The 26,166-nt window shown below is 42.9% G+C and overlaps 4 protein-coding genes across 5 annotated transcripts in view; 1 reads left to right on the forward strand and 3 right to left on the reverse strand.

Moving 5' to 3' along the window:
• The window catches only part of LOC148913801 (immunoglobulin superfamily member 10-like), a gene marked incomplete in the record, with an annotated part of 199,017 nt that overhangs the window by 7,023 nt on the left and 165,828 nt on the right, over positions 1 to 26,166 (reverse strand).
• Positions 122 to 26,101, reverse strand: LOC148913803 (vascular endothelial growth factor receptor 1-like). Of its 2 annotated transcripts, XM_089025871.1 has the most exons (7): positions 22,785 to 22,867; positions 22,230 to 22,495; positions 21,641 to 21,916; positions 1,608 to 1,652; positions 1,385 to 1,483; positions 1,277 to 1,298; positions 122 to 1,073 (listed from the first exon to the last, which is right to left on the reverse strand). In XM_089025871.1, the coding sequence occupies exons 2-7, from the start codon at positions 22,387 to 22,389 to the stop codon at positions 704 to 706; spliced, it is 972 nt and encodes a 323-aa protein (XP_088881997.1). In that variant the 5' UTR covers positions 22,390 to 22,495; positions 22,785 to 22,867; the 3' UTR covers positions 122 to 703. The 2 variants fall into 2 exon arrangements, with proteins under 2 accessions (XP_088881997.1, XP_088881998.1); XM_089025872.1 differs by lacking the exons at positions 122 to 1,073; positions 1,277 to 1,298; positions 1,385 to 1,483; positions 1,608 to 1,652; positions 21,641 to 21,916 and adding exons at positions 24,749 to 25,129; positions 25,738 to 26,101 and having other exon boundaries at positions 22,236 to 22,495; positions 22,785 to 23,033.
• LOC148913804 (uncharacterized) lies at positions 2,668 to 3,219 on the reverse strand. Its single transcript, XM_089025926.1, has 2 exons — positions 3,154 to 3,219; positions 2,668 to 3,013 (listed from the first exon to the last, which is right to left on the reverse strand). Exons 1-2 carry the CDS (start codon positions 3,207 to 3,209, stop codon positions 2,668 to 2,670), a joined length of 402 nt encoding a protein of 133 aa, XP_088882052.1. The 5' UTR covers positions 3,210 to 3,219.
• Positions 3,814 to 5,418, forward strand: LOC148913805 (uncharacterized). Its single transcript, XM_089025916.1, has 3 exons — positions 3,814 to 4,058; positions 4,142 to 4,380; positions 4,469 to 5,418. Exons 1-3 carry the CDS (start codon positions 3,814 to 3,816, stop codon positions 4,510 to 4,512), a joined length of 528 nt encoding a protein of 175 aa, XP_088882042.1. The 3' UTR covers positions 4,513 to 5,418.

Raw genomic sequence — 26,166 nt, forward strand, 5'->3', positions numbered from 1 at the left:
TCTTAGTTTGTAGCCTACCATCCACCCTCCCCTACCTATCTTTCTATAATGCCATTGCTTAGTGCAAAAAGAATTGGCGCTATTTTCAAAGCTAGAGGCTAGAATAAAAACTGGGCCGGTATCATTTCTAACATCACCCTTTTTTCATTGGGTGTTTTTTTTTTTTTTTATTATTATTATTTTTTGCACTGGCCTAAGCGCCAATTCCAGAAAGAGGATTATTGGGCGGCTTGCGACCCCTTTTTGCCTAAAAAAAAATAAAAATGCCTTTCTATTGACCTTTGTTTACACCTCACCCCACCCCTCTTGAATGATGAAACGAGTAAATAAAATATTAGTATTTGTGTGTACGATCAGCTGCAAAGGGATGTTTTATTTGGTTTTGCTTTTTGTGAGGTTCTCAAACAACGTTGCCAAGAAGAAAACATAAACCCCAACATGTTAAGGGTCAATAACTATGCAGACGGTTTGAACGGCTAGCCCGTATATTATTATTTTCTGTCCCCTTTGTATGCAAAGCACCAAAATATTTTGTTTTGAAAAAAGATTGTTAAAACGTTTCTCAAGCCTACTTATTTGAAACTTCATCGTTAACTATATAAACTCGAAGTGTACAGTATATTAAAAAAATATTTCTATTAAGAACTCTTATTAATTATCGGTAATATTAGTGTGTCAAATATTTTATCAAAGTTGCTCTTGATTATAAGATAAGCTCTTGGTATTGGGAGGACGATAAATTTGTCATTTGCAAGGGTTGGTATGGGTTTGTGGCTGAGTCATTCATTGCACCCTGTGATGATGTTGTATGTGGTAGGACAAGGTCTTGGTAAAAAGGCGAGCCCTGGTTTACTGTAACATCTACGGTTATAACCTGTGGAGCTTTGTTCATTTGATGCGTATCTTCAGCTGGTTTTGAAGTAGCAGTACTTAATGGGTCGACTGGCTGCTCATAAATACTGTCGTAGACACCAGTTGACTGCCTACTATCTGATGTATTAACAATGGGGAATGAAGACGAAGTTTTCATACAATTCATGCCAATTGGACTTATGTCTGAGGTAATATTCGTTCTGTAAAGGAAGAAAAACAATATGGTTTCGAATGTGATTGTAATAGTCATCTTTTAAATAGAGTAAAGAAAATAGTGTTTGGAATCAAAATAACAAAAACAAACAAACAAACAAAACAATCACGCTAAATGATAAAAATGCACAAACGTTTTAGCATATCATATCTTTTAATTATCTTTTAATTTATCTATAAATTATTTTACCTGTCATGTATTTTTCTTTGGCCTAAACATAAAAAGGATACGCTATGAATCAAATTGAACAGAATAATTGTCACATAATTGTGCTATATTATATCGTCTGTTACTCACCCTGTTTACAGCTCCTTTTGCATGTAGCAATAACAAATATCATGTTGAACACAAACAAGCAAACGATAATGATAATGCAGATGATGATGATTGTTTGATCTGAAATAATAGATAGTTGTATGGAAAAAGAGATGATCTAAAAAATATTGGAAAGAGAGAATTATAAGAAAAAAAGGAAATGGAGAAGAGGAAGGGGAAATGTAGGAAGCATTGCATTGCTTACTGAAACGCGTCTTGTCTTGGCTGGTTTGCTCACTTAGAATCAAACCTAAAAAAAGAAATGAAATATCGTAATAATAAAATAACGTTTAACATTTTCAAAAATTTCTTTTTATGAAACTGGTTTATATGAAACTATTATTCTTTCCACCTTTCAGACCACGTGTTATCCTTTTTATATAGTATCTACTTGTTTCCAGATAAAATTAAAATCTTGAATGTAAACAAAAAAAGGTTAAAAATTAACATTGAATGGGAAAGCAGCAGCAGGTAGGGGGACTCGCGATCGATGCCAAGGATATACGGGTTTAACTCGCGGATTTACGAAGACGGGTACAGCAGATTTACCGCAAACGGAGGTTAAAATATCTTATAAATATACGATGCACGAATGTAAGAAGTTCGTTAACGACTTTTGCATAATTTGTCTAACATCTAAAGTTGTCGTACCTAAGCCAGAACCCTTTTGGTGTTGTGGTAAAAAAATGCAAATAGAAGATGACACGTCAGCACAGTGTTACGAGTGTGGTAAGAATATTCGTAATGCCGTACCAAATGCTACCAGAGAAGACATTTCCGATTTAGCGGCATAGGGAAAGTATATTCCGCATTCTATAATCCGACCGGAATAGCATAAATTAAAAAGAGCTATCATCATTTTATTCCAGAATTAACCAATAGAATTTTCAAAACTCCTTATCTTACTGTTTTCTCAGCTAGTACAATGTATTATTAAGTAAATAACAACTGCGTAAGAAAGTTTGTAACTATTGTTACTGACGTTACTCCTTCGTCTTACTACTATGGTCCTTAATAGTCAATCCTCTTACTACGAAGAACTAATGTCCCAAACGTCATATACTTATGAACTTTATTATACACCTGTTGTATTCAACGTACCAAAACAGTCACAACTGACTAGTAAGGGCTAGTAGTATCAACATATCTTGAGATTTGTTTACAGTATTAAGCTAGGAATTTTTCTGCTCTCACTAATATAAACATGTGTTACGCCAGTTTGTTTTACTTTTCCGAAAAGTATATCAAAAAGAACATATATAACATTACAGTGTTTTTAGAATTCTTTTCCTTCTATTAGCAAGAGCACCACAAGTTGCTATTACAAAGGGTTGAAATGGCCTCATGTGTCGAAAAATATCCGAGGTCGCTGAGTACATTTTCAGGAATCCAATGGCGTGCTCTACGCGGATACGAAGCGACCTTAGCGCTCTGTTGGCATTCTGTTGTCGTCTGTTGTAAGCAATACGACTTGGAGGGATAAGAGGTGGGGCGTTAGCGTATCCCCCATCAACTAGCAGCCTTGCTCGTCGTGGTAGATTCCTTCTTCTTCCATGGCCTATAGCAGGAAGTCGTCTGTATGACTCCGCATCGTTCATATGCCCCGGAAATCTGCAACACGTTTGTTTACTATGAATACGTGTAGTACTAAATTTTGCTTATGTTTGTGTTTGTTTATATATGCAGTAAAATAGCAGCTAGATCGAAATACTTAAGCACAACATGACAACGCTACTATATAGCAAACGTACCCAGCTACAAGGAGTACTACCAAACCATCTGCGTCAACAATTAGTTGTGTACTCATAAAATGGTACTTTTTGTCACCTCTATAAGTCAAGATTACAAACTCTTCTTCTACCTGTAGTTGGCACCCGAGGTGTGTGTCTTGGACTGGTAACTTCTATACCAATTCTTCGTACGATAGCATCAAAGGATTCTAGTGTTTCCCCGGTCATGTACCAAAAGATGTGTGGATGTCTTCGTGCTAAACAATAAACAACTCTGCCACTGTTACGATGGTTAAGCAGCTGATTGCCAAAAAGTCGGGCTAGGAGATTAGCTCCCGTTGGTGCCGTAGAGACAAGCGCAATGAGTGTGATGAGCAGGTTCCCTATTACATGCATAGGAAATAAAGGGACCAAACGTTGTGGTCTTTGAAGACTCAGTTTTATAGCTGCAAAGATAGACAGCAGGGTTACTACAATAAACATTGGGAAAGGTGGGACATCCATTGCTGACTGACGCAAACAGGTAGTGTATTAAACATATATGCAACTTTTTCGTTCGCAATCACGAAACCAAACAAAAATATTTAAAAAAAACATTACGACCAGTGCACGTGTGCACGTGCCTATGTATGCAAATTTTAGGGCTCTTTTCACTTTTCTTAATCCTGTGAGAAAGGCGCGATGGGCAACAACAAGCAAAGAAAACCAAGAAAAAACTACACTCAAGTCGAAGATACTCTTCTTCTTCAAGCTGTGCAAACATGTGGAAGAGAGTGGAAAAGCGTTTTGAGTTTTATGAGAAGGCATGTTGAGGTTTTGGGAGAAGCAGGTGATCAGTATTTGGCAGAAGGAAATTCCAACAAAGTGTTGCAGGAGCGATTAAGGAAGAGAGCTACTAAACTGCTTAACAACGCTCTTCCTTCAAGGTAAGAATGCTGTTGACCAAAGAAGAAAGGACTCTCAATAACGGTATTATATGGAGTGCGATGATTCTTTTATTTCCTGGTAGGAATGCCAGTGAAGCAAGTACGTCAAATAAAATAATTGATGAAGAATACTCGTCCGCATCCAGTGTGGAAGAAACTTGTAATAAAGATACTGAAGAAGTTGAAGACATTTGCAGAGCTATCAATGACCGCGAAACAAAGTATGTGTTACATGCAGAAAAGAACGAACCAAATGACGACCCTGCTGACATCCTTACACGAATCAAAAAAAAACAAGAGAAAGCGAGAGGATGGAAGACAGGTAATTTATAAGCAGACAGAATTACTTTGAACGTTTCTCATACCTATTTTATAATAAAACCTCGTTAATTTTGCTATTATCCTTTAAGGAAAAGACCTCTCAATGAAAGCTCAAAGTCAAGTGAAAAGCTGAAGTCATCTAGGAACTCCCAGGTCACCAGAGAGAAAAAACTGGACAGCTTACTCGAAGCAATCCCCGCCGTTCTTGATGCGGCCCAAAGTGCTGCACGAGAGCACCAGAAAGCATTAAAAAGCTGGAGGGCAGTCCATGGTCTTGACGTGACAGATTTTTCGTCAGATGAAGACTAGCACCTTATAGGCTTTATGAGTTCTGTTCACGTTATTAATAAATAGACATTAAGCATCACGTTTTTTCTGGCCGGCATAAGTACGTTTTTGTTCTTTCCCTGTAATTTAACTAGTACCTTTTAGAAACCTTCTCAGCAAAGACAAAGGTTATTTCATTATTTATCTATTGCTTCTTGAAAAGCTTTTCAACTTTTTTTTTACTTTTTTTTCGTTTGCGTAGCACAAATGTTTGTCGAAAACACGAGATGTTTACTGAATCTCTCAAATATCTTGTTTTGTTCTGAATTTCAACGCATTGGTTATGTGCACAGCCTTTTCCACTGTAGAAGAACTAACAGAGAACTTGAATAAAATCCTGTTTTCCCCCGCAAAGGAGAGGGTACAGAGTTGGAAAGTAAGTGTTTACAGGCAGTGAGCAATCTCAGTAGGCATCCACATTTCAACTATATGTTAGCGATACGTACGTGTCCATGCAGAAGAAAAACTTCTCGAAAATAATAACCGTCGTGGTATTCTACATTATATGCTAGCATTCTTAGTCCTTTTATAAATTTAAGGGCGAGCATTTACATTAGTATATTATAAACGCAACTTTTTTATATAAATGCGTTTCAACGGGACGAGATCTTATTCTCGAGCACACTGCTCGTCAGTTACGCTAATAAAACAGGTAGTGTTAACGATATTAATTGTGCAATACCTTAAGTTAAATAAAACAGGTCTACTGAAAGCTGTTTCATTATTTTATTGAATTTTCTGGTCATAACGATGATTCTAGCCTTATTCCGCTGGTTTATGCTTATTCCGCTAGTATATGCCTATTCCGCTCATATGCCGCTAAATCGGAAATGTCTAGAGCAGTATTACGCCAATGGAGGTCGTAAGAAAACACCTTATAAGAGAATAAAATACTTCAGGGACTGGATGAGTCATATCCAAGGTTTACGACCGGTATATTTAGACACGCAGAAAATCATAGACCACTTAGAAGAGCCAACCCCACAAAGTCTACGGAAGGCATTGAAAAAATTAAAACTAGGAAAACATTACAAAGACATCTCTTACATTTTGTCTGAAATTACCGGTAAGTCTATTCCTGAGGTTTCTGATATGAGCAGAGCCGAGTGGATGTTTTGTCGGCTGGATAAGGATATTCCTTATTATCCTGACGTAATTTACGAAATATTTTACAAAATAGACCCCAACCACCCCCTGTTAGGATGGATTCCCAGGCGCTGATTTTACACAAGTTTTTTCACATCTGTGTAATATTTTGTGAAAACGATGCAGGCTGTGTAATATTTTGTGAAAACGATGCAGGCTGCGTAATATTTTGTGAAACTAATTTGCATATGAACCAGACAGCCGGCGTTCAATATGCAAATAAAATCCTGTCACGATATTTACTGAGCAAGCTTTCTTTGAAGCTCTTCTTTTGCCTCCTGGTAGATCTTTTTGCGAGATTCCTCGGAAAGATCTTTTACGACTGTTTTTTTATTCCTTATGTCCGTCTTTAATTTCTCGTATTTGTCTTCTTCGGCTAGAATAAGCGAGAATTCTACGTCGTCTATCTTTCTGTCACGCAAAGCCTTTGAGACAAGGTCGGTAATAGTATTTACTTTAGCCCTAGACAGAGCTATTGTCGTGTCATGCTTGGATATTTTCGTGGATAGCTTTTTCATAATACCCGTAGCAACAGCAGAAATAATACCACAGGTTGCCCCAACGCCGGCCAAAGGAACTCCAACGATTATTCCCGGCCCAGTAAGCGAAGTAGCAACGCCGGAGCCCGTTAACACAACAGAAATGGATCCTGAAGTTATCGCAATCTTATGTAGCGTACTCCGGGCTCTGACGTATTTCTTCCTAACTTTTTCGTAGTGTTTTGCTTGTCCTTCCAAGTAAGCCAGGATTAAATTTGCTTTGTTGAGCCTAAAGTTTTCAGCGTTTAATTCGTTAGGTCCCTCCCTAGGTAAATCAGGATAAAGTGGAGGTGCTGATGGTATAACATCCATTATATATACTAATGTACGACGCTTTTGGGAATGATATTGAGGAGCAGCCACATCACGACAACCGGGATTACTGGAATTGGAGGGCCTTTAGGAAGATGTTTCCACATGCAGACCCTAGTAAGTTCGAAAGAAGACCCGATGGGATTTACTATAAAGGCTCCAGAATGTACAGCAATGCGGACTTGGAGCCAAAGAACCCAAAACCCGAGCATAAAGAAAGGCAACCTAATTTCCCGGAGAATCTATTGCTGACGACAGAGGATTACCCATTTTACGACAACAAAGGTGGAGCGGATGACTTTGCTAAGATGGTTACCTCTTTGGAGATTCCCGTGGGTCCTACGACTTTCAAGACAAAAGTCAGAGACATCTTTAGAGAAACTGCCATGAAACATACTTCGGGAAAAGAATCCAGAGAATGGTTATCAGGTCCTAACATGCGGTATTGGCCGCAGCAGTTAAACTTTGCTGTCTGGGCTGCTACTAAAGGATGCGGTATAGCCGCGGACATGTTCCATATTCCTTTCCTGCGATTTCATGTTGCTTTTACTATTCGTAGGATATTGTTTGAGTTAGGAGCGCCGCTTCCTAGTGACACTATCTTTAAGCCGAAGGATAACAAATATGACAAAGTCGCATGGGAGCGATTAAGGAATGAGTTTAAGCTTACCAACCCTGATTTTCGCAACAAAGAGGGTACCGCCCATGGTTTAGGAGAGACTTACACCTATGCTTCGTATGTTGGCGCCAGCATAGAAACTCCGGGTATGGGGTATCCTAGCAGATGGGAATTCTCCGACTTAGGGGGTAAAGCGTCAAAAGGTAATTTAATTTACTACATAGAAAGCAAAGAGAAATATCCTTGGGCGCCTTTCTTTGCCGCAAAGGGCATTGGACTGAAAAACCTAGCAAGGATTAACCGTAGCATTGAAGCCTTTGTTTACTGCATTCTAGGGGCCCAGGTTAGCACTCTCAGCCCCATCGTAGATGCCTCCGGTGCGTCACAGGAAACGCAACAAGTATTCCTTGTCCTCTTCGAAAGCGCTGTTATCGAGAATGAGATTTCTAAGTCAGTTCAAAGATATCAACTTGCGGTGCAGCAATCTAAAGTGCGGCTAGATTACGCCTTGTCGCCCGGTTGTTGGCTAATGCCAAGTAATTTGGTCATCAACGCCGATTCCGTCGTGGGTTACAACAATAAGCTGCAGCGAGCCACTAAGGATATGAAGTTTGGGGTGAATGACGTGAACTCTGACATGACCAAGGGCATTCCTCACTTCGTAGAGAAACCAAAAAAAGAGGTAGAAAAACCATTAAAAAAGGTGTACGTAGGAAAGCCACCAAAGAAACCAGTAAAGAAGGTTATGCCGCCTGAGGAATATGACCATAACCTACTAAAAGCCGGCCTAGCAGCTGCAAGCATTGGTCTGAGCTATTATATATGGCGATGAACAACCCCTACGTAGCTGGAGTAGATTGTGTTTATACGACTTACACAGGCGAGAAAAAATACACCCAGGCATCTTGGGTTGATGTCACGGGCATGTCCGTGAATTTGAACTACTCAGGAAAGAAGTTGATAATATGCAGCATTTGCATTGGCACGAGCAGCCACGCCAACGTCGGCTTTAGGTTCCTGGATGAGAATGGCGTACTGCAGCCTATGAGAAATAAGACAAACAACAGGGAGCCTGCGCATTTCTCCGCAGAGCCCAACCCCAGCAGTGCCGAAAATCATTCCGTTTGGACTTTTCACATTGTCGCCGATTGCCATGGAAAGGTAAAGCTGCAAATGCGCGTAGATGACACCGGGAGCGTTTGCATAAATAGTATAGAAAATCAGAGAGATACTATCTACAATCACAAGACCATTAGCACTCTTACGGTAATGAGTCTATAGAAGGGAATTTATTCCCTGAAATATATGAATCCACATGTAAAGGAAGATTGGTTCCTTCATTATCTAGAGGAAAAGGAATACTTAGAACAGCATTGGTATGACACCGGGCTGTGGGTGAAGGTTGGGGGCCTGGGATTGATCATGTGTACCATTAGCATTAACACGGGGTATTCGTGCAATGCTGGGTTTAGGATCGTCGATGAAAATGGCCATCCATTACTGCCTTACAGAAAAAAGATAACAATAGGAACCCAACCCATTTCTCGTCGGAGCCCCCACCGCAAAGCGGAGAAGACATAACGTCGATAACTTTTCATATGATAGCTAATTGCCAGTATGCGAAGCTTCAGGTTCTTCCCAATGACGTTGCCTACCTTCGAATAAATGGCCTTGGTTCTAGTTCCCCTAATGCTGCCTGGTGCCATAAGCCCATTTCTACTATGACTGCCCTACCCCTGGTGCCAAATTATCAAGGCGGCGCGAATACTATCTTTACTTATCCCCAATCGAGGATGCCTCGGACGCCCGACGACGATAAGCCCGACATAATACATAAGGATAAGATTAACCCTTCATCTTCTTCAGGAGTACCACTCCAATAGCTACGACTAATATCCAAATGTTATTCCCCACAAACTTTAGCAGTTCTCCGCCGGCCCTAAGTGCCAAGGAAACAACCGAACCCAGCAGCCCAGGAAGACCGGCTGCCATCTTTTTTCCCAAGTCCGTCAGCCCATTGCCTAATTTCTTTACGCCCGCGCCTGTAGCCTTAAGCGCGGACAAGATAACTCCTACTACGCTTGAAATAGCGACCGCAAATGCCAGTGGAACGCCATACTTCAAAAGGGCTCTTTTTATCTTTTCCTTGGTGGTAAGCCCCAGCTCCTTTTCCAGGTTTTCCTTTTGAGCCCGTAATTCCGCAAGGCGTACCTGAAGGGTTTCTACTTCCCTTTGAGCTGCTTCCCTTTCCTCTTCGGAACGAGTTTGGTCATTGATTACTTCTTGCTGCCGCTCTATTTGCCCCTCCAGGTCTTCGATGGCCTGATTTCTTTGCCGGATTTGTTCCTCCTTAGTATTGATTTCAGCCATTAACCGTCGCCGTTCCACTAAAGAGCCGGCTATGGTGGTTTGTAGGTTATCGGTATCGTCTTTAATTAGATCCAACTCCTGCAGGGCGAGGTTAAGAGCCCTTTGAGTTTGATTTCTTTCACGTCGAATTTGGGTTCTTTGGTCTACAAGCTCCCTTATTTCTTGGTCTTTGAATTCGACTTCCCTCCTATGCGCGTCGGCGAGTCGTTGGTTTTGCTTCATGTATTCCTCCTCCCTTTCTTCCAGCGTTTCTCGCAGCGCTTCCACTGAGGCGCCAGAGCTTTGGGCTTCTCCTAAGTCCCTTTGTGCTTTATCCCTATCGCGCAGGGCCTGATCCACCTGATTTCCTATTTCTTTTATTCTTTCATCTTGATGGGCGGACTTCTTTTCAGCATCGGCAAGTAGCTGACCTTGCTTTGCATATTCTACATCTTTTTCTCTTAACTCCCTTTGCAGATCCGCGGCACGCTTTTCCGCGTTGGTCCTTTCGGTTAAGTTGTGCAGCCTTTCTAACAGGCTTCTAGTAGCACGCTGAAAGCCTCTTAATCTCAAGACGTCACCCCTAACGTTGCCCTCCTCATCAAAGAGGTTTTGCGGTTTTGTCCAGCGGTCTTTGTCAGGAAATCTCAGGTCTTGAACGCTTATAAGAACCTTGTTTCCTTTTTCTGTGAGCTTTACGTCGTCAGCATCAAAGTTGTCGTAGCGCAGCTCTAGCTCCTGCGCCGCCCACTCTACGGTCTCCCGCGCGGCTGCTTCCGGTTCACCCATGTTTTGAAGCTCTATGTGCTCACGCGGAAACGTGTACTCGCGTGCTTTGGGATGTCTTAGGGCCTTTGCAATCCTATCCCTTAGGGAATCGTCGACTTGTTGGGTGGGAAGCAGCGGTTCTTCATCACCGTCGTTAATGTCAGCCTGACCTTCCTCAGTGGTGGGATCAAAGTCGGGGTCTGTTCCTTCTACTTCCATTATATATGATAAGCTCAAAGTTAAACCCAAACGTATTACCTAAGCAGGTTGGCGGACTGAAAGCAGAACGCACCTTTCACCGGGTCACATTCACGCCTTCTAGCGCTAAGCCAGGGGAAACCCTGTACGTAGGCGTACCCCGCCTAACAGATAACCTAGTCTTAGTTCCTGGCACCTTGGCTTTGAGGTTTGACCTAGCGGTACAGTCAAGCCCCACAGATGAAAGGATTATCGTTAACAACGTGGGTCGCAACATCGTTTCTAAGATGCGCGTAAAGTTCGCCGGGGAATCCTTGCTGGACTTAAATAGGTACGATCTGTATACCACGTACAAAGACTTATTGTTGACGGCCTTTGACCGCGCGCAAAGGATAGAACAAGAAATTGGTAGTGTCATTCTACGTAAGGTCCACACACCTACGAAAACGCAACCTACTGACGGCAGCGGAGAAACCGCAGTGGCAGACGCAAAGCGAATAAAGACCGCCTATGGTAGCAAGTATGTCATACCACTGGACTTTGAATGATTACGAATCACGGTGTGTATTACCCAAGACAGTTATCCGAGCTACAGTTTGAAGTAACTTTAGCAGATGCTAATAACATCATTGGTGGGCTGACCACTGCACTTACCAAAACAACCCCATACTCTATTACCAACTTAGAGCTACAGTACGAAACGGTGTACAGCGAAGAGCTGGCCCGTAGCGCTGGCATGGAATACAGCTCCGGAAAGGCATTCCTTTACGACCACGTAGTGATGTATAAGACATTTAGCTTCTTGGATAAGACGGATGAGGTTATCAATCAAAGCATTAACCTCCCGCGAAGAAGTCTCACGGGGTTAATGCTGGTGTTCGCCAAACCCTACGAGGCCGGTAAGCGCGACTCCGAAGCCTTTCACAACCCTAACATTACTAACGTCGGCGTGAATATTAACGGCGTTCCAAACAAGGTTTACTCCCAGGGAATAAAGCCCGCAGACGTGTACAGAGAGGCCGCGCGCAAGTTTGGCGACCAAATTAACCCTGAGGAATTCTTCAATGATAAGTACGCGCTGTGGATCGACATGCGCACAACGAACGACGAAGACCTACATGGTCAGGGCTTACGTCTAGTAAATACGCAGGATGGCATAACATTGGAGATCAAGCGCACCAAAAACGCCAGTGCCGGCGACGGCGATAAGATAAACTGCTACGTCTTCGTCGTGTCTGACGCGCAACTAAGCGTAGAAATGAATCAGCTAAAGAGCGTTGCATATTAATGTTAAAATATTTCTTAAATATACAATGCTTCGCGTATTTGAAAACAACGACACCAAACTGCAATGCATAGTGCAAGGCGAAACTTTGTACTTCAAAGCAAAGGAGGTGGCTTTGGCGTTGGGCTATGAGCGCCCTAGAGATGCAATTAGAGCACACGTATCTGAGAAATACCAGAAAAAATGGGTTGATCTACAAGGGGCTGCGAATCACCGCTCCTTTACTACGCAACCAAATGCCGTGTTTATATCCGAACCTGGTTTGTACGAACTGATATTTAGCTCCAAACTACCCAAAGCTGTGGAGTTTCGTGATTGGGTCTTTGAGGAAGTCCTACCCGCGCTAAGGAAAACGGGTAAATATGCAATAGAAAGGCGGTTTGGCGGCCCAAACAAGTTAGTATTCAAGATCGAAAATGAAGCCGACCTACACGCGAAGGTCGTCGACTACACACGTAGGTTTTACCCCGATTTCATCATAGCGCCGGGTCTTGGCGAACTTCAAGATTCAGACAGCAAGCGAATAACCTGCTGGCGAAAAGGCTACCAAGCCGGTCAACCCGACCTTTTAATCCTAAATGCGCATAAGAAATACCGTGGGTTGTGTATTGAGTTGAAAACCCCAAAAGGAAACGGCGTCTTATCCGCGAAGCAATCTAAGAAAATCTCACAGCTTGACGTAAATGGTTACCTAACGATGGTTAGCAACGATTACGACATCATCTGCCGTGCCCTGATGGATTACGCGGATGGTATTCGTATTCCCTGTAAGGGCTGTGTAAAGCGGTTTAAGTCCTACGCCACTTTGAAAACGCACCTAAAGATATTCCATAGGTATAATGAAGCTCAGCTTGACTCACTGGCGTGATCTTGTCCACGGTAAAGCATACGAAATAAAAAATTACGTCGTCTTCGAAGACATCGACCGTTTACGGTTAGTCCTCAAAGACTTAGAAGGCAAGGAATATTCCCTTTGGGCGCCGGATTGCGTGCGGTACGTAATTCAGGGCGAGGAATTCACCCACTTACGCAGCTATGGTAAGGTAAATGGCCGATGGAAGTTTGACATTGAAAGAAGAGTCACTCCATCTCCTCTTTGTAGTTAAGCGCGTCTGCTAAAGTCCGCTGCGCTTTAGGATCCGCGGAGCACCAATGCCCCACAAAGGATCCTTCGGAGAATACCCTGTCGCAATGAAGGCAGGTGTATTTTTTACGCGGCTTACGAGGGGTAATGCAGTCGGCAGGTAGTTCGCAAGTAATACAGTCCATATATTGAAAGGGTAATTAGAATGCCTCCTAAGAAGGCGGCTACCTTTAAAAGGGGTCCTTATTTTTATTAATGTTTCTTCTTTTCTTATTGAGTTCTGCATACCTTCTCCAAAAGGGGTCCTTATATTTATTAATGTTTCTTCTTTTATTCTTAATAAACAATCAAAGAATATTAATAAATATAAGAGCGTGTTTTGAGACTCTTTGCGCAAACCCTACTTTACTTACGGGCTTTCCTTACCTCCATGTTTTGAGCATGCCAATCATCAAAGCGATCCAAGTACTCCTTAAAACCGCGGGGACGATGCTGCGGGCACAAACACTGCCAGATATGATCATCTCCTTTCCTTAAGCCGCCACACGCGTCACAGGGCGCACTCCAATACTCTGCGTTCTCCCAGCGCGTACCTTCGGCGCGGTCGAACTCCGTAAAGCGTTGGTCTATTTCTTTCTTACGAAGAGTTAACTTCCTTATGGTTTCCGCTGGGCAACATCTCGCAGCGATATCACCATGCTCCTCGCATACGACGTCCAAATCGTAATTACCACGACATCTATGTTGATGCCATGCGTCCGTGAGATCTTCATCGCAGCGCGCACACACATCCTTTAAACACACCCTATTTTCTTGGTGGTATTGCAACATTTGGGGCGTGCTAAAGAGCCGATTGCAATCAGCACAGCGTCTTTCCTTAGACTTCAAACACACCCTTCCTTCCACGTGATATCGCAGCGCCTGTTTACTGCTAAACTGCCGGCTGCAAGTGCCACAGGTGGTGACGTTATCCACCTCTTTAAAACATACCTTCTTTTTTTGGTGATATTGCAAAGCCTGTTTGCTACTGAACTCCCTGTCGCAATCCTTACACTTCATTATATAATAAGAATTTATTAACCCTTATAAGGGATACCGCATGAAGTCCTTAACGGAATCTTTCGCCCAGCCCGCCATCGTCAAAAGCGCACCAAACCGTTCTGCGCGCTTCAGACCGCACATTTCATCATACAATTCCTGCACGCGCTCTTTCAGCCGATCGATCTCCTCCCTTTGCATTTCTATGGTGTCTCTTTTATCTTTTGCGTCGGTGGCAATCCTTACTGCGTCCACTGGGTCCATCGTATATATAATGAACCATATTCCCTGCAATGCTCTGATAGTAGGACCCACCGGCTGCGGAAAGACCCAATTCGTCGTGGAGCAGCTGTTAGGACCCTTTAGATACCGCTTCGACTACATCGTGCTGCTTTGCCCCACCTACGTGAATAACCGCACCTGGACGGGCATAGGAGTGAAAGATGACGACTTCTTTGTGGACATACTGGATCCTAACGAGTTATCCAGCCATCTTAAGTTTTGGCATAAGCAATTCCCTAAGGATACGCAGACTTTACTCATATTGGATGACATTGCCTGTGGGGACGACGTAAAAAGACGCACTTCGGAGTTGGTGAAGCTCGCCTTTAGCGGCAGGCATGACAATATCAGCGTTTGGTTGCTCTCGCAGCAGCTTACCAGCGTCTCTAAGCCTTTTAGGGAAAACATAGGCTTCCTGGTCGTATTTTATACTCCGAGCCGGAGTGACCTGGAAACCATCTTGAGCGACTATGGGGGTGAGATAAGCAAGGAACAGTTGCATGAATACATGCGGCACCTAAAAACGCACCAACATTCCAAGATGATCTTCTCTTTGAGGTTTCCCTACACGGTTGGAATCTATGATTCCTAATGTATATGGACATTGAGCAGCTCTTAGATGAAGTCCCCGCGCAGTTAGATGAAAGTAACCTTAAGGAACAACTTAACATCCTGGTGTCTTCTGGGAAGTGTAAAGAAATGATAGGCAAGGAACTTACCCATGAGCAGGTTAATAAGTTGTCGGAAGAGGAAGTCAAGAAGTTCCATAAGAGGTATGAGGCTGCCCTTGCAAGTAAGACCACGGACGCCGTAGCAGACTCCGCTATCCGACTTGCGACTAAATTGCTTGGACTTGCGCTGCCCATAGACGACGTGGAGCAACTGCGGAAGGACATAAGCGAGGACTACGTTATTGCTCAAGAACTTAAGATAACCTGCGGGTGGTTGTCTTTGAAGTGCGGTAAGTTAATGGCAGTCGCCTCTGCGGCACTTCACGTAGCTCAGCACGTCGACTTGAAGGAGGTACTAGGTTCCTTCGGAACATCTTGGAAGGACTTCAAGAAGGACAGAGAAGTCGAAAAGGTCTTCCAGGCGGCACTTGCTGAGGTACCTGATCAAGTCGCCTCAAGTACTTAGTCAAGTCGTTGTCAAGTCACCTCAAGTACCTAGTTAAGACGTTGTCACGTCATTGCCAAGTCATTGTCAAGTCGTCATCAAGTTACTTGTCAAGTCCTTCAAGTCCCTTAATATAAGATGAGTGGCACCGAAGAACAACCACCCGTAGAAGATACCAAGATTACCAAGGCTAAATCTCCGGGCAGAGTCGCTGCCGGAAAGAAGCTCGCGGAGATGAATAAAAAGAACAAAGCCAAAAAAGAAGAAAAGGTGGAGGAAAAAGAAGAGGAATCCTTTATTAATCCGGGATACGTCATTGGCGCGTTAGGAGTCGCTATAGCAGCAGGCAGCCTCTACTTACAATGGCGGGCTACGAAGCCAAAAGTAAAGTGGGAGGCCGCAACATATCACGCACCTGTGGAACCGGCTGTTAGAAAAAGTAAGATCCCTGAAATGGAGTAGATTTATCACCCGCGGCGACCTAGATTTTCCTTCTCGCTTTGTAATATAATGTCAACCGCGTTGTTGAAAACTGTTGAAGAAGCAGCTATCATTACTTCCATCGTTGCGGGTATTGGTTGGGTAGGTAAGAAAGTGCTCAAAGAAGACTTTACTGAAGACCCAAGCAAGAGCTTCGCTAATTTTGCTAAGATGACCGCTGCCGTAGGCGGGGCTATCATGGTAAAGGATTACCTACGGAAGGAAAAGTACCTGCCGACGACGTAAGCTTTGCTTGCGTCTAATATAAATGGCGGCCGTAGGTGCAATTGTTGCAGCTTTAGCATTCACTGGAGCTAATTATGGTGGTCAATATTTGGATAGATTAGTTAGAGGTGATCGCAGCGGAGATTTGGCCGCCGAAAGGAAGAGACACGACTTAGCGCTGGAGAAATATCAGCGAGACGTGGCGGCTTGGAATGAAAAAAGACAAGCTTACAGGGATTGGTTGGACAAGAACTACCAAGACAAAATGCAGGCGGATAAGAACTTCGAAAATACAGACTACGCCTTTAAGCTCTATGCGCAAGCACACCCCGCGGCATTAACGGGGTTAAAAAGGCCTCAGTTCAAGAATTACTACCAGCCTTCTAAGAAACAAAAAGACAATGAGCTGGTCTTCGTAGGAGTCGCAGGGCTGGCGGGAGGCGTGGCCTTGGCGTATCTGCTCTGAGCGCAGCTCAGATCACTAGAAGGGGACTTGTCCCCTGTAATATATGATCGTCTTTTTGGAAAGCGACAAGAATAACTTTACCACTTATTTGAATCCCCCCATCAAAGCCCATAAGGTTAGGCTGGTTAGTTGCTCTTTGTACAATTCTTGGTATAATTTAATTAATGGCTTTGTCAACGTACTTAAGGCGCCCGGCAGTTATCAAGGTGAAATGCTGCCCGATGGACATTACACACCAATCACCCTTTCTAAGGAGCTCGCCAAGCGCGGTTATACGCTCACCACAGGATTGCCGCACGAAATGACCCTCAAACATAATATGCCAAACTATTCAATGACTTTTGGAAAGTCTGACCCATTGGGATCTTTATTATGTGCCTCGGGCAAAACAATTACCGACACAGCCATACCTGTGAAATGGAAAGTCGCATCCTCTTACGAAGTCTATTGCGACTTGGTCCATAGTTACAACAATGGAGGAAAGTCTTCTCTTATGTCCAAGTTTCTGCCCAAAGGTAATCCATTTGACTCAGAAGAATACACTCCCATCTCTTTGAGCTATGACTTGTCTAATTTGGTAGAAAGCATAAACATCACCATTAAAGTGGACGGAAAGACGGTGGATTTTAACGGACGTAAGATCAATCTCGTTTTGGAATTCATATAATGGGCCACGTAGAGGACAAACTCAAAAGGATTTACTATGGGCCTGAAGGCTATTGGAAAGGAGCGTCGGCCATCAAGAAACTCGCGACCGCGGCCAGGGTATCAGATGAAACGGCTAAGAACTGGCTAGGAAAACAAACCCTCTGGCAGGTCTATCTTCCCGTGCCCAAGTACATTCCCAGGCCCAGCTTTACCGTAAATACCCCTAATGAAGTTCATCAAGCGGATTTGCTTTTCTTGCCGCACGATAAGGTGAGAAAAAAGACCTATAGATACGCTTTGACCGTAGTCGATATCGCAAGCAGATACAAGGACGCCGAACCCATAACCAGTAAGGATTCTGGGGAAGTCGCAGAAGCCCTAGGTAGGATTTATAAGCGCGTCTTGAAATGGCCTAAGTTGCTGCAAGTGGATGCGGGGACAGAGTTCATGGGCTTGGTTACTAAGACCCTGAAAGACCACAGCACTAAGATTAGGAGAGCCGAAGCTGAGTACCACAGGGGTCAGAGCATCGTCGAAAGATTCAATAAAACCCTGGCTGAGCGTCTCTTTGGGTACCAGTATTGGAAAGAGCTGGAAGATCCCTCCAAACGCAACAGGGAATGGACTCAGCGGCTTCCCCAGGTCGTCGCGGCTTTGAACAACGAGGCGGCCAGGGCTACGGGAATGAAACCCAAGGATGCCATAAAAGAGAAACACGTGGAACACAAGTCCTACGTCAGAAGTTCAAGGGCGGTCGGACTGAAGGAAAAAAAGCTACCCCGCGACATAGTGGTCAGATACCTCTATCAGCCGGGGGAACTCGAAGGTGGCAGTAAGAGAGCCACGGATCCTAACTGGTCCCTGGAAACGTATGAGATTTCGAAGTCCGTCACCAAGGAAGGGCAACCCATGTTGTATTACCTAAATGGCCCAAGTCGCGGATTCGTCAAGGAAGAGCTGCTCATAGTCCCCAAAGACTCAGAGTAGCGCAGCACCGCGCGCCCGATTGCACTCTAGACATGTCAGTCTTACGTTGCCTCTGCAATGCCCGCGTTTGTTATTTATGCGATCCACGGAGAACTGCTGATCGTCATTTGGGTCAAACCTCCATAGTAGAGGTATGTTACATTTTGCACACCGTGCCCCTTTCTTATAGACGTCGTCCACGCATAGGTCAAACTTTATCCCCGCATAGCGGGGATCTTTGCTCTTTTCTTCGTCGTGCCGCTTGTAGCGAAGGAGTTTCTTAGCAATGTTCTCCTTTGCTATGTCTTCTGGGGTGCGGTCGTAACGCATTTGTGGCCCCCAGGCTCTTTTTAACTGTTTTGCGTACTCCACACGGCTTACAGCGGTGTAGATAAGGTTGCTCCAACACAGCCGCTGGTCTATGATCCATAAGGTTTCTTTTATGGTAAGCCCCTGCGCGCTGTGGACTGTCATGCAATAGCCCAAGCGCCAATCTGGGTGGGAGGTAATTTTTTCCACCTTTTCTATGGGCACCCAGGCTTTATCGTGCGTTACTGCGTTCTGCAGTTGGATGTCGGTACCAGGTACCCAGACGTCTCTTTTTTGCATGCGGGTGTCACGCGGCTTATAACAAACAGGTACGGGATGCGTAGGGAAGCGCTCTCGGTGTATATTTAGCAAATCCTTTTGTATGCGAGATTGTGCCGCGCGCTTACTGCTTAGCACCAAATCCTTTGGATGCCATGTGTGAAGGAAGTCCTCGTATTTCTTCGCTCGTATGCGCTTACGTAGTATCTTGTTTTGCTCGACATCACTAAGGCCCCTCAATTCCGCTTTCAGGTTTCTTATTTGATCCTTGCTGCGGTAATCGGTGTTAATTTCTTCGGAGTGGTCTACCATTTCTTTTAACCATTTGTGGGGCATCTCTCCGGCTATTGGAGGAGGCTGGCAGGGATCTCCAGCGAATATTACCTGGCATTTCCCGCGGAGGAAATCTACGAACTCCTGCAGGATTTCTAAGGGAACGGTGCAAATCTCATCCCAAAGTATCACCGGGGGTATGTCATGGATGGCTTCTGGTACCCACTTTTGACCATTCCAGCGGAAGAAGCTGTGGTACGTTTGAGCGTCGTAGCCCATTTCGCAGAGTTCTCTTTCCAGACGGTGCGTTGGTGTTAACACCTTTATCTTTGGAAAGAGTTCTAAGACACGCGTGGTTTTACCACTGCCTCCTGTACCATAGAGGTAAGAGAAGCGCTGGTAAGAAATGGGGTCTGTGACTGAAGGCAAAGGCTCTTTGGTAGGTGTAATGGAACCTTTGGTGTGTTCTCCGTGATATTCTACACGGCCTCTCCATGCTTATATCTCCTCATCTTTGACGCGCCATTGACCACTTTCTGCAAGTTCATCGGCAGTGTAGAACTCCTGCATCTTCTCTAACACTTCTGGCTTTACATACAAGGAATCCGTGGCTACGCGTGGGATGTCCTCTTTGTCAAACCGTAGCAGCATTGCTAAGAGATTGATGTGCGCATATGCTAGCATGCTGGCACGCAGATGGTAATACTGTGGTCGATGGTCTTGGTAATAACACAGCGCATTCCATTTCCGTTCTTTTTGACCTTCTATGAAGTAGTCCCATTTCTCTACGGATACCATTGTTCCTTGGTCATGTGCACGTTTTATGAGGAAGCTTAGCTCACCGGCGTCTGTTATTAAGCGTCGCTGCATGTGTTTTTCGCCTTCTTTTGCGCCCTGTGTGAATTTACCTATGACCACACGCGCTGTGGGGTTGTGCTCTGGAAGCCATTGTGTAAAGGCGCTATGGCAGAGTATGGCTTCATGCGCTGCGTATCTTAAAAGCTTGCGCTCTTCGAGGAACTTCAGTAGGGGTATGGGTATCCATTCTTTCTCCTGCAGGTGCTTCCCATACCACGCGTAAATTATGGGATGTAAGTCTTTTGCTAACTCCCAGGTGGTCAGTCTGATGAACCCCGTTGCTGGGGCGTCGTAGTAACCCGGTAGTGACACCCTAAAGAATTGGGAGTCTGGATGTCCGTAACGGTCATAATACTCCTTACAATCCCCAAGGCCTTTGAAACTGGCGGGGTAACAGTGTTTCATATCCAACGACACGTACTCGTCTTCGTTGTACTCCATATTCCAAAGACCGCCGTGACCGTGTTCTACGCAAGCTTTGGAGATATCTTTGAACTCTTTTGGGGTAGGTTTCCAGCCGTTCCTTTTCTTCGCGGCTAAGAAGTCCAAGCTGCGGGAGCTGAGCACTTCGTCTGAAAAGTCCTCACCAAGGGTTTCGCAGGCGCTTTTAATGCGTTGATGTTCCACTTCTGGTCGGTATAAAGTACCATCTTGCGTCATGAATTGACATCCTTCTGAATCCATTAACCAAATAGAATTCTCATGAACTAATTCTGTCAATGGGGAATTCTTATAGACCTTTGTCTCCTTCTTTCTTGGGAACCTCAACTCCCTCCACGCGTGCGCGTTGTGTTGGTAAATGACTATGGGAGCACCTTTGCCTTCGTATTTATGCGTTCCTGGGTAAATAAAGCCGTCGGTGATATCTTTCACATGGATTCGCCTTCCTAACGTGGTTTCCAACTTCTTGATGTTTTCGATGGTTCCTCCAGTTTTACGAGTAGAATGCTCCCATTTCCTGATGGCTTCTCTTCTTTTTGGCGTAAGCTTACCACCCCGAGAGGAATCCTCGAAAAACTCCCTAACCAGCTTCCCAACGCAGTTACCAGGATGTCGCATTGGTTTAAGCTTCTTAACGTCCGGCTTCTTAATTTCGTATGCACCGTAGATGACCACGGTAACCGGGTAAGCGACCTCGTAGAAGAGCATGTCTATTCCCTCAAGTGCTCCCGGTCGTGTGTGCTTATTCAAAACGAACAGGTTCTGCTTACCAGACGCTCTGATAGGATTACGACCCTTTTCTATTATCCACTCACCGTCTAAGTACTTTACGAATGTCAACTCCAAACGGTAGTCACCGGCCGGCATTCTGTTGATTATCTTTTCAGCCATTTTGTGATTCATAGTTTTATCTGTCTTTCCCTCCATAAATGTAGCGAAGACAAAGTCAGCGTCTGAGTTATCCATCACCTGATTTCCGAGCCTGCGCACAGTTTTGTTTTGAATGTCGTTGATGGTGGCCATGTATATCTAAGGAATATTTTAACCTCCGTTTGCGATAAATCTGCTGTACCCGTCTTCGTAAATCTGGGGGTTAAACCCGTATATCTTTGGCATCGATCGCGAGTCCCCCTACCTGCTGCTAAAGCCCTACACCCAATGTATAAGAGCACTTCATTCATAACTTTTCTTAAAATTAAAATTAAAATAAATGCAAAACACATTGAAAAATATAACAGAAATTTTATGCATACCTTGTTTGATAATACTGATATTGTGATCTGAAGATCCTAAGTTATTTGTTGCACGGCACGTGTATACGCCAAAGTAATCGTCATCTTTGATACTGATTATTATCTCACTGTACCATTGGAAGGAGGTTACATTAGAGAGGAGTTGTCTTCCCTTGGGGTCATACCAAGTAACAACTGGAATAGGGTTTCCATTAACTGCACAGAGTAGACGTTGGTGGAGTCCGAGTGGGGAAGTTACTGTCGTATCACTCATTGAAAATTTGAAAGACGGTTTGTCTAGAGAAAAAAAAAAGAGAATCATTTAGGCAAGCAGGCAAGCAGGCAAGCAGGCAAGCAGGCAAGCAGGCAAGCAGGCAAGCAGGCAAGCAGGCAAGCAGGCAAGCAGGCAAGCAGGCAAGCAGGCAAGCAGGCAAGCAGGCAAGCAGGCAAGCAGGCAAGCAGGCAAGCAGGCAAGCAGGCAAGCAGGCAAGCAGGCAAGCAGGCAAGCAGGCAAGCAGGCAAGCAGGCAAGCAGGCAAGCAGGCAAGCAGGCAAGCAGGCAAGCAGAAACATAAACAAACTTACAAAAACACAAACCTATATATACTTACACATCACTACAACGTTTGTTATTCTTGTGGCTGAAGTTCCATTTGGATTGTTTTTTGCTTGACACTCATATGCCCCTTGGTGTTCTCTTGTTATATTTCGTATTATGAGAGAAGTATTGCCCACCCCGCAGCTGTTGATTACTTTCGCAGAACCCACCATTTTGAACCATGTGATGGAGGACCAGTAGCTGAACAGAGTATCGATAAGGTTTCACCTTCGGATGTATTAACGACGCTTGGAAGGTAGTTTGTGAATACTGGCGTAACTTTCATTGTGATCAGAAAAAAAAAAGATAAATACAACATTAGATTTGTAACGTCACGTTCACAAATATATGTGAACAGTATTCGCAATGAGAAGAACCAGACTCATAATTGGAGAAAAAAATTCCAGGAAAAAAATTAAAACAAATAATAAAATCAAAAAATGCTGAAATAGTGTGTTAAGTTAAGTTAGCTAAGTTAGCTGAACCTTTGGGGGTAAAAGTGAGAAACTTATAATCGTAATATGCGTAAAATATAGTTTGTAATAGATTGTCTAATAGCTATTCTCACCTGTAACGATAAGTTCCACTTGACTCGTGATTGCTGACTTATCTTTCAACACAAGATTGCAGTTATATTTATCACTATCAGACCTGGACACTTTGAAAATAACAAGATTTGCAGTAAATATCTTGCTCACTCGGAGAGGACTTAGCAGGCTTGAAGGACAGGTGGGACTTATTTTCCATTGCCATCCAGCAGTACCATCATCGTACCCAATTATTTGCCAACCATTCCTTGGTTTGTGATATGTCCACACTGGAGAAGTAAGGGCAAAAGTGGTGCTTTTGTTGTTCACATAATAATCCCATTCCAACTTAACAGTATCGCCCTCAGACGCATAGAGTTTACTTGCAGGAATGTTTTTGAATCTTGGTAATGCGTCTATTCCAAAATAAATCATAATTCATATCAACAAAACATACAACATGAGCAGCAACACTAGCATGGTGTTTATAGCTTTTCACTTGGTTACTGTTGCTATATCCCACAAGTAGACATTATAGCTAAGATAATTTGGAATTTGTAAATTAAAAGTTTAAAGCTTCCTTTCATTTCGCAGTGTAATGTAAAGAGAAATTGAAGCTCAAACAATTTTCCTATAACCTTTTGTTTCATTGAATGATCATTGATACTTGTCTTTAGTGCTTTGTCTGGGAATATATTTTAATTTTTCTTGTAAGGCCTTTCCCGCGATTTCTCTTTTTTTTTTCAGAGGCATAACAAAGGGAGGTGCATTAGTTGCACGTGTAGCCCCCGCCGCAAAAGCTGAAGGGTAGTTGAATCATTCATATTTTTTAACCAATTTCCATCGACAAATTGTAGCATTTTTACTATCCCCCACCAGTTATTGGAGTTCTTTGCTTCTGCAAATTCCAGGTTGGTTATTTGATCGATTATTCACCATACTTATTGATATTTATTATTGGTTCTGCGAATTCTTGAAATGTATATGTTATACAAATACCACTTTTCAAAAAGACTGTTACGATCCACTTCCATTTCCTGTGCACCCAACCTATAATGCATCTTGTTATGACACTGAATTTATCTCTTTTAAAAATCATACTTCCAGACATTGAGTGCTGGACCGTCGTATGGCAGCGCATTTACGGCTATGCCGGAGATTTCGGCCCCGACACCGCTATCCGAAGAATTACAGACTGATCAGGAAGCTCGGCCGAAGCCTAAAGGGAGAGGTTAGTCGGCCCCTAAACCATAGATGATTAACCTCTTGCTATGACCAGCAAACTTAAATTCTTTGATTGTGACGCTGATGGTTTTGAACGCATACGAACTCCAATTCATGTGGGATGCGTCATGAAAACTAAACGGAATGTTCATCGCAGTAAATTTCATATGTTTCAAAGTTCATCTGCTATGGAACCATGATTTTAGGAATTTAACTTTTCGATTTATTAAAACAGGACCATACTTCCTGAAATCGAGAGCTAAACCTTCGAATGGCAACGCGGAGCGTTTATTTATCCCGATATGCCGTAGATTTCCCCCCTCCCCTACTCCCCCAAGCAAAAAGCTGACGATCATAATTTTTTACCAAATTTCCATCTGCAAATGGTAGCATTTTAACTATCGCTCACCCATTATTGTATATTTTTATTTTTCCTCTGCAAATTTTGGGTTACTTAGTGGATCAATCATTCACCTTTTTTATTTATTAATGCTATACCCCTTCTAAAGACGGCTGTTAGTTTAGACATAGTACCATTTCCATTCTCTGTGCACTCACCCTGAAAGACACTTGGTTACTACCCTGTTGTTATAACCTAAGCCGGACCCTTATGTTCACAGCCTAAAGCAACAAAAAGAGCGAGCAAAAAAGGCAGCAACATCCAATACCAGAAATACCAATATTACTTAGATTATATGAATCAACAAAAAATGATTACGTTTACGCAATGTAAGGTCAAAACTTAAGATCCAAGTCATCTAATAATACTAAGTGCTTATACCTGATACAAAAAGCTGAACTGAACTTGAAATGGGGTTGCGGGCCTTAAAAAGCAGCCTGCACATGTATATCCCACTATCAGCAATAGTAACATTGACGATGACTAGTGTAGCAGTTTGTTCTCTTCTAACTCGAAGAACAGGATTTAGGAATCTTGATGGACATGTAAATCTTTTGATTACAAACTTCCAGTTGGCATATCTGTCATCACTTCCGATTGTGTATTCGTTTCCAGTTGCATCCCAAGAGCTCCACTTTGGTGATTCAGATTGGAACTCCTTGTCTCTGTTATCGACAGTGTAATTCCAAACAAATCTCACATTTTGTCCAACAGAGGCATTTACCACTGGTGGGGGAGATTGGGTGAATCGAGCTGTGCAATCTTGAATTGATAATAACAATGTCAAGTTACTAGTTTACTCATTCTCATAATTATCGATTTGATCTCCTCTAGGATATTAATAATAATACAAAAAAGGAAGAAGTTAAAACTGGGAGATCTTTGGAATAGACGCAAGTAAGAACACATAATAAATTTGCAAAAAAACAAATAAATAAATAAATAAATAATAATAATAATAGTAATAATAATTTCAGATATGCTCCAGAATCTACTTGATTGACATCATACAAAGCACTTTTAAAATCAATTGCCGCACATACAAATTTACATAGCTTATAGCAGTTCCAGTTGGGTAAATATTAGCATGCGCAAGTACTAATTCATATAATATTTACTTTTGAGGCCAGCAAAAACAATTGTAAAATATTGAAGCATACATAAATCTTGGTATCAAATGTGTGTTCTTGCTTTCTAGCAGTTCATTCACGTTCTGGATTTATGCTAGGTTTTCACTCACCTATTTCTATATTTCAAAATACATTAATTCAGAAACCAAAATTGAGTACCAAATTTAGTATATCTACATATATAGTGATGTTGTCAATTTTGTGGTTGTGAAAATTAAAGCTGAAGAGCCATATACTTACCAGCATGCGGAAATAAAAGTAATTCCTCAAGAATTATTAATATAAATGTTATAGGTTGAAGAAGAAACAACCCGTCTTTCATGTCAGTGCGAGTAAGTACAAATGACTAACAAGAAATATCTGAAATTCGCTCAAATAGTTCCAGATTGGAAACAGCGTTTTGCCTTCCCTGTTGCTGCATGTTTATTAGTATGATATAAACTTGACCCAAAATGGCCTCTTGATATATTTGTGTTATTTTTAGGAAAGAATTCGTATGTCAATAAAAGATGTAACGCAATTATGTGAGATTACCTCTAATCCTGAATTACATTTTAAGAAAAAGAAGTAAATTATTTTCAAACAAAGATCAAAATCCCAATTTAGAAAAATAGTATTACCTATTCAGAACCAAAAATTACACTGCAACCAGTGAGTACTTTGCCATTA

This window comes from Actinia tenebrosa, unplaced genomic scaffold (assembly GCF_029948245.1).
Source record: "Actinia tenebrosa isolate PJP-AT-01 unplaced genomic scaffold, QUT_ActTen_1.0 PGA_scaffold0__85_contigs__length_37466705, whole genome shotgun sequence".
Classification (NCBI taxonomy): domain Eukaryota; kingdom Metazoa; phylum Cnidaria; class Anthozoa; order Actiniaria; family Actiniidae; genus Actinia; species Actinia tenebrosa.

Coding starts and splice junctions, on each gene's coding strand:
- LOC148913803 (XM_089025871.1), bottom strand. CDS start 22,389: ATGGTGGGTTCTGCGAAAGTAATCAACAGCTGCGGGGTGGGCAATACT. Junction 21,917..22,229: donor AACAAACGTTGTAGTGATGT/GTAAGTATATAT, acceptor TTTTTTCTCTAG/ACAAACCGTCTTTCAAATTT. Junction 1,653..21,640: donor TATCAGTATTATCAAACAAG/GTATGCATAAAA, acceptor TTCTTTTTTTAG/GTTTGATTCTAAGTGAGCAA.
- LOC148913804 (XM_089025926.1), bottom strand. CDS start 3,209: ATGAGTACACAACTAATTGTTGACGCAGATGGTTTGGTAGTACTCCTT. Junction 3,014..3,153: donor GTAGTACTCCTTGTAGCTGG/GTACGTTTGCTA, acceptor AACGTGTTGCAG/ATTTCCGGGGCATATGAACG.
- LOC148913805 (XM_089025916.1), top strand. CDS start 3,814: ATGGGCAACAACAAGCAAAGAAAACCAAGAAAAAACTACACTCAAGTC. Junction 4,059..4,141: donor AACAACGCTCTTCCTTCAAG/GTAAGAATGCTG, acceptor ATTTCCTGGTAG/GAATGCCAGTGAAGCAAGTA. Junction 4,381..4,468: donor AGCGAGAGGATGGAAGACAG/GTAATTTATAAG, acceptor TTATCCTTTAAG/GAAAAGACCTCTCAATGAAA.